The 8125-nt window shown below is 40.6% G+C and overlaps 1 protein-coding gene across 3 annotated transcripts in view; it reads left to right on the top strand.

Moving 5' to 3' along the window:
* KPNB1 (karyopherin subunit beta 1) overlaps positions 1-8125 on the top strand; it is a 31329-nt gene that overhangs the window by 4559 nt on the left and 18645 nt on the right. For all 3 annotated transcript variants that reach the window (XM_025194462.1, XM_025194463.1, XM_006037982.3), the window contains exons 3-7: positions 1483-1635; positions 2874-2933; positions 3120-3209; positions 5386-5496; positions 7227-7328. In XM_025194462.1, the coding sequence (XP_025050247.1) occupies positions 1483-1635; positions 2874-2933; positions 3120-3209; positions 5386-5496; positions 7227-7328 (516 nt within the window). The remainder of the gene's footprint in view (positions 1-1482; positions 1636-2873; positions 2934-3119; positions 3210-5385; positions 5497-7226; positions 7329-8125) is intronic.

Below are 8125 nucleotides of genomic sequence, written 5' to 3'. Positions count from 1 at the left end.
AGCAGGAAACAAAGGAAGCCTTCGTTCACTCTTCAACCTGTAGCTGAACTTGCCTCTTAGTATGTAACAGGAAAAGCCTACTTCCCCAATACTTCCTCTCGAACAGAATTTAGGATGTTTTGGGTGATGCCCCTTTTACAGGAGAAAGGATGAAATGTTGGAGACAGTTTGGGAAGCTTCCCTGATAGACGGAGATGTGTTAATAAAGTATAAGATTGCAAAGTGCTCTGCTCTTGAAGAGGGAGGTGTCAGTCATGGAATGCCTCGTAGGGTAAAGTGAATAACTGTATCAAAGTGTCAGTGAGGATAGGGCATGGAAGAAACCAACAGAATAAGGCAGAAGAGAGACCAAAGGGAAAAACAGATTGAATACCACCAGAAAAGATAAGTGTGCCTCTTGCTGCACAGAGTGTTTAAAGGTTTTGTGGTGTTGACTAGCTTAATTTGAAAAATAAGAACGAAGTCATAAGTCTACTTCTCTCCAAACAGGTCTGGGAGGGAGAGATCCTGAATTTATGCAGAGGTGATTAAGCTGCAGTCATACAGCCAGACGGGGGGCGGCGGGGGGGCCGACACTCCAGATCAATTCTCTTTTGCGGGGGTAGGGAGTGTTTTGGGGGATTTGGGTGAAGGATTGGTTCTAATATACACTGAAGGGTTCTAAGTGCATGTCAGTCATTTGTCTGGAAGACAACAAGTAATTGCACTTAACTAGTTTGTAATGGGTTTTTTGGTTGTCCTAGATTGTTGAACAGGTTTTTTAAGTGTGTTCCTACTTAGACTCATAAGTGTGTTTTAATGTGGCATTGAGTTGGCATTCTATGCATAATGTTGGCTTTAGGATCTCTTGTTGCATAAATTCCAACAAAGAATTTAGATGTGGTTGCTGGGACCTTGTTAACTAATTTGAGATTAATTTTTCCTGCATTGTAATTTTTAATTAGACTATATGCATTATTTTGTCCCTCGAGTCCTGAGTGGTAAACATTTGCTACCTCTTGATTAGTCATCATCCCTGCTATTGGTCTCCTGACAGATTCACTGGGTGTGGGTCTCTTACAGATACTGTGGTCACAGAGTACTGTGTGTGTCTAGTCAAGTGATAAGAGTTTTACCTTGTAAGAGCCTAGTAGCTGTGTTAGATCAGCATGCCTTGGGACCACCCCATGTTTGCAGCAGTGTAGTTTATTTGGTACATGAGACGTAATCTCTGGAATTCCATTCAGGTGCAGCTGACTGCACCTTTTTCTGTTTCGACTATGCTGCCTTGGAGTCGCAGTGGGGTGTTAAAGTGCTCATACTTGCTTTATGATATTACTAGTAAACAAAGGGCCTTTTGGCCTTTAAAGGTTTAATCTTTCCCATCTGTAGAACTGGGTATGGCACTGTTGGGGAGGGAGATGAGGGTAAAACCCTTTGTGTATGGAGGAGCAAGTATCTGCACAGCTACAAATAACTTCAACTGCCTACTTCTGCTTTCAGGACCCAGAGCAGCTTCAGGACAAATCCAATGAGATCCTGACGGCCATTATCCAGGGAATGAGAAAAGAAGAGCCCAGTAACAATGTGAAGCTAGCAGCTACAAATGCACTCCTGAACTCTTTGGAATTTACCAAAGCAAACTTTGACAAAGAGGTAAGTGAAGGAAGGAGAAGTTTTGGGTGTAAGGTAAGTCCTGAATCCATGGTCTGTGATGAGAAATCATGCACCACGCTGAGTTCTACTTGATGCATAATACCATTGTGGCTGAGACCTGGATTCATGCCCTTTCTGAGGCAGAAATACCATAGAATTACTAAACTTCGAAACATCGCTGACTACTTTTGGATAAGTAAGACCTGACCTTTAGGGTTTTTGCCTGTTGAACATGTTGCTTTCTAATCAGACTTTGCTCTGTAATGCTGTTGTGGGAGCCCAAGCTTGGATCAGCATTTCCTTTCTTGTGCGGCAGGAGTTCAGGCTTTGACTCGGGATCTGAAAAATGGGTGGGGAGGAGGAAAAAAAGTTAAAATTTTACCAAAACATTGAACTGGGGGTCTCTGCTTGCTTTTTGTCTTAAGTACACCCATCTGGTTCCTACTGAAGATTTTGGGGAGGGTGGAATTTAATACCGAACTTCCCTCCAGGTTTTTTAATGAGTTTTTAGCCAGCCATACAGCTAATAGTGTAATTGTAATTTCAAGCACCTACATTGAACACCTTCAAGAGAAATTTGGATGCTTATCTTGCTGGAATCCTATGACCCCAGCTGACTTCCTGCCCCTCGGGCAGGGGGCTGGACTCGATGATCTTCCGAGGTCCCTTCCAGCCCTAATGTCCTTGAAATCTGTGGTCTCATTTGGTGTTCAGTTTGAGATGGTAAGGTGCCTTCCATTTGGACTTCAATCTTCTAACTGGGCTCAGAAATGATAAATATTAAATTTAGTGGCAAAGAATAGCTTGTGCCCCTTGTATGACCTTCCAGAACACTAAATTGTTCTAGCTAAATCATGTTTTAAGACCTTGTACTGATTGCACAAACATTTTAGAAGACCATAGCTTTGTGTGTGCACATGTGTGTGTTAAATCTTATTAACTGACCGCATCTAATGCTGGGACCCATTTTTCTGTTTAGACTGACATACTTCAGAAATTCAGCTGGGATTTACAGTTGCAGCAGACAGACCACTTATCGTTTGGGGAAAGTAATAAAATGCTGTGCCCTGCCTCACTCATGTAGTAAAGCTGTGGTCTTTGGTGATGACAGTGAAAGGATAAGGTGCAATTCTAATCAGAGAATCAAAATGTCATCTCTGTAAGAAGGCTTTCACAGTTTTTTGGTTGTATAACACCATTCTAATTCTGCTTTATTCTCCTGCTTTATTCTCTTGTAGTCTGAAAGGCACTTTATTATGCAAGTTGTCTGTGAAGCAACGCAGTGTCCAGATACAAGGGTGAGTAGTGGTGGTATGTCTTGAATTGTCATGTTGTCTTCAAGAAATTGGATTTAGAACTCTCAAGCATCATAAATGCACTAGTTCAAGAAATGGTTGTTTAAATCTCTAATATTTGCATGCAACTGCGGTGAGCTCTCTATTTTGAGGAATGATACCACTTTGTTCTTTTTCCTTTTCCGACAGGTACGGGTGGCTGCCTTGCAGAACTTGGTGAAGATAATGTCCCTGTACTATCAGTATATGGAGACGTATATGGGTCCGGCTCTCTTTGCTGTGAGTAGTACAGACTGAAAATTGAGTGGCTTAACTGCAGTATGTACTCTTATTTTTGCAGTTCTGTAGTGCTTTTCATCTGTAAAGAATGAATCCTAATACAGAGACCACCTTGCCTAGGCGATACCATATTTTGTCACATACAACACAACATGAGGCAGCAGGTGAGCTGCTGGTGGTATCTTGTTGAGGCTTATGATATGGAAACAACATTTTATTTACAAGAACTTTTATATCAAGAACTACTTACAATAAAGAACTAGCAGTCTTGCTGCTGTCCTTGTCAGCTTAACCTTTGTGACCTAGTGTAGTTACTCTGTCATAAACATAGTGTCCAGGAAGGGTGGTATCCCAGGAGACAGTCTTGGTGAGGCACCTGGCACCAAGAACTTCCCAGTGCTACGCTTCCTAAATGCACTGTGTTCCCCAGAGGGCGTGCACTGTCATGCAGTCTGTCACAACTCTAGAAAATACATTTTTCCAATACTCTGCCTTCCAAAATAAAGGTATGTTTTTTATTTAGGGGAAGAGGGAGGGAGGGGGAGAGAGAGTGGGGAGGGGGTGAAAATATGGAAATTACTACACCACCCTCCTGGTATAGCATCCCATAGACAAGCAAAGCTAAGATACAGAAGTACTAAATTAGTTCCAGGTTTTGTTAAAGGTGAAACTAGTAATGCAATTTAGAACTCTTACTTCTAGATTTTATGCAACTAAATTTGAATATGAAAGCACCCAAGCTGTTCATAGCAGATATGGAATTATGTTTGTGAAGCCTTTTCCTGTGTGTTAAGCAAAACTACTAAACTAAATAACTAATCCTTTTTATAGGTAATATATAGGTAATTTTTTTTATAGGTAGTCCAAAATTTGCATCCTTTGTTTTTCCTGTTGGTTTGCTCTCTGCTAGCTTTATTTTAAGGAGACGCTTCCCTGCTGCATTACTTGTATACAAAGGAAATTGGCTTTTTGCCCCTTCCTCATTGGGGATCTGTTTTCTCCTCTCATATCTGTGGCAGTTGCTGTTGGTGGGCGGTTGTGTTTGAGCTTTTTCAAAAATTGCTGATTTACAAGTCACCTGGTGGTGCTGTAGAGCTGCAAGGTGGGCTGCATCTGGATCTCTGTAGTGCCTACAGTTTACAGACATGTGGCATTAAAGTCTAAATCTAAATATTTATGGGGAGCTGCTTAGAGTGGTGGCTGCTTTGAGTGGATGTATTTATTTTCCAAGGGACTAGAGGGAGGTCCACTTTCATTTTTATAGCAGCCTGAAGAACCCCTGAACACTTTTTTTTTTTTTTTTCCCCCTCTGGAATGGAGCAGTATAGCTAACTAACATGTGGCATTAGGTGATAGAGGTGGGTGAAATTGATGTTCTTACTATAGAGCAATGGAATCTCTAGGTTTAAGCAGAGGAAATAAGACAGTTTATTTACGTCTTTGTGGAAAGCTTTACACGATGTAGATCAGGTTCTATTTTAATAGCACATTAAGATGCCAATAACTTTAGATAAATAATGAAGTATACAGGGAAAAAAATCAAACGTCACTAAACTGCAGATCTTTCCCAGGCCCTAAGTTTTCTTTTATCGTATACCCTGCCTGAATTGTGCTTCAGAGCTTGGGATAATGCCTTCATAAGAGAGAAATCCTAAATATTATAAACGTATAAATCCCCATATGAAAGTTTTGTAGTGGAGGCTCCAGAACATCTCTTCCAAAGAAGTTTATGCAAACAATAACTTAGGGCTTGAAGCATCTTTTAGAACAAGGGTGTCAGTCAGACTTCCAGCCCATGGAACTGTTTCATGTGGCCCACAGAACCTGCTGCTGAAATCTGGGCAAGCCCTGTTGGCAGTACATGTCAGAAGAGGTGGGGGAAGGGAGGAAGGAATGAGCAGCATCTGCATTAACTGTTTTTCACCTGGGCTCCATAGCTAGATCTGGCCCATGGGCAGGATGAGTTTGACATCCCTGGGTTAGAATATTATACTATAATCATATGATGGCAGGTAACTAGGTGTTGTACACTTTTTTTTTTTTTAAGAAGTCTTCCATATGGTCAAGTCATACCATTCTGAAATGTGCAGGCTGTTTTGGCATGGTGGGGGGGGGTTGTATTTTGAGGAAGAATGATGTACTAAAATGCTCTTTGTCTCCATTTCATATTCTGAAGATCACAATTGAAGCAATGAAAAGTGAGATAGATGAGGTGGCTCTACAAGGAATAGAATTCTGGTCAAATGTCTGTGATGAGGAAATGGATTTGGCTATTGAGGCATCTGAGGTGAGTTTGAAAATGGCACCTGTGTATTGATGTTAATGACTTCCTGCGTCATTTGAGCGATTGACAGTGCTGAAAGGGAGAAACTAAGGTGGGTCTGAAACTTGTTCCTTCAAGGTGCAATTGTCGGTCGGCTCGAAGCCCCTTGTATAGCATTCCTTAGTCTATGATGAGATGTCATGTACCACTCTGACTATTAAGTGATGCATATCTGTTATGGAAGCTGAGACTTTGAGCCTGCATGGAACACAAGGCAGTGTGTTGGTTTTGTTCTCCTAATGTTGCTGACTATAGTTATGTTTTACTTTGCGGCATAGCATGGAGATAGCCAAGCTAACACTGAACAAGCAAAATTGGGAACTAGTAGCAGCCTAATCATGATGGCATGAACTAACACATTACTTCTATAATCTTTGCTTTACCCTTGATTTGGTACCTAGATTCAATTGAGTTATAGTGCCTTGTAAAAACTCATGCAGTTGGGCATTCCATGTAATGCCTAATATTTAAGGTTGCCTAAATGTTCCCATTATAATTTCTGTTAAGTTGTTTTCATTAAACTGCTCTCTCTGCTTTTTATTTATTGGACTATAATTTTTCAAGTTTGTTGTCCATCTTGAGTTAAAATCTTGAGCCAAGCTATTTTAAACAGAATGGGATGGAATTTTTTTTATCTAATTAACAAAATAGTTATAAAGCTGGCAATTGAAATGTAATGGGGGATATAGATATCATTTGAATATCCTGCTAAGGAAAATATAATTTGGGAGCACCAGGTTGTCTGAAAATAGCATATGTAAAATGCATACCCTTAAGTAACTTAAGTACTTTTAAACCCTGCTGATGTACCTATGGCTGACTTACCTGCAGAGGATATGGTCTGTTAACTTGCACAATAAAATAGTTCTTGACAAGGAAGTTCATAGCGTCACAGAATGTTGAGCTCTTGCCTCACTTAGGCTTCCTCTTATTGAGAAGGGGCTAAAGTCACCGAGTTTACTCCTGGTGAGCAGAGCCTTCCATGGAAAGCCACATGCTTTCTTTGTCTTTCTGGGTTTCCTCAGTTCTGTGAGAAGTAATGAACCTCTGCCATCAAATTGCAACATTAGTTAAGCATTCTCATACCTAATTACTGGCACCTGTAGTCTAGCTGTGGTATAACCCGTAAGGGGCTTATTGAATTAGTTTAAGAACTGAACATAAAACTGTTTAACAAAAGCAAAAGGATCTCCCTCGAGTGGATGACTGAAAAGGAAAATGCCATCTTAATCTTCATGTAGGTGCACTTACCATCAACCAGTCATGTATTCTGGTGCTAATGAAAACTGTAAGGGTACAACTCTCCTTTCTCTACAAGGATCTGAATTCTTTTTCTGTTGAATGCTCAGAATAACAGGGGTAAAAGGACAATCAGTTCCATAGCTTTAATCTGAGTTTTGCATGCCTCTTGCCCTTCCTATTTGGGGGCCACTGAATAATTGAATATGCAGCTTTTCTTTAAATGTAATTGTATAATGTTGGAGGTGCAGTGTTTGTACATGGAGTAACAAACTGAACATGTGCATCATACTGAACTGGCATAACTGCAAGGTGTTCTCTTTGGGAAAGTTTCCTACTTCACTATAAACTCATGAGTAAAAAGTAAATATCTACAGACTTATTTCCTTGTAAACTACAAGCTGAAAAGTTTCTGAATCAGGCATTGTTTTGTTTTGTACCCTGTTTCTTTCTAGGCAGCAGAACAAGGAAGACCTCCAGAGCATACCAGCAAATTTTACGCTAAGGGAGCACTACAGTATCTGGTCCCAATTCTCACGCAGACACTAACAAAACAGGTATGGTTTTGTTAATTGTGTGCATGTTCTGGAGTTCTTTATGTATATGAAGAGCTTCACGTGTCTATAATTTGCACATGCTATTTCCAGAACACTTAGTCCTGCCTTGAATAGCATGCTGTCCAGGACTTGGGCCTCTGGTCATTGAATCAGTATTTTGCTTTGCTTCTCTTCACTTACCGATGAGCTGGGTTACTTTAGGCCCTCCAGAGGAGTCTTATAAGGCCTGCTGGTTCTCAACAGCTCATGTGGCAGTCCTTGGTCTATGATGAGACATCATGCACCACTCTGATTGAATGATGCATCATTTGTGAAAGCTGAGACTTGAGACTGCACTGAATGCCATACAGGCTCCAGCCACATCAGGTTGGTTGTGTGGCACTTCATTAAGGCCCATTTCCCTTTCTAATTTTTTAAGGCATTTGATAGGTTAATGTGGATTTGTCGTTTAACTTCATCCAGCGTGAGGTTTAACAGACAAAGGCCCCCCATGTTCTGTTTGCTTTAAGACCCTATTTCTGGCTTTTGTTTTGAACCTTAAATTCTAAGCTCTTAGGACCATATTTGTTTGAGCACTTCACAGGGACTTTTTTAAGTTGTGGAACAAACAGTCCAGTCAAAACTTAATGGACTCACTTGCTGCACAGAGTCTAGTTAACGTGATGCAGTTTAATTTAATCTGTATAGGATCAGGTTCATCTGGCATTACTGAGCTGGGGAAGTCTCTCTTTTTATAAAGATTGTGTGCAACTGTTTCCTATTCAATTTTTATTGCTGCTTGCCTGAATGCATAGAGT

The sequence above is a fragment of the Alligator sinensis genome, unplaced genomic scaffold (assembly GCF_000455745.1).
Source record: "Alligator sinensis unplaced genomic scaffold, ASM45574v1 scaffold2168_1, whole genome shotgun sequence".
NCBI lineage: Eukaryota > Metazoa > Chordata > Crocodylia > Alligatoridae > Alligator > Alligator sinensis.
Note: the sequence above shows the minus strand (reverse complement) of the source record. Positions and strands in the feature narration are given on the sequence as shown.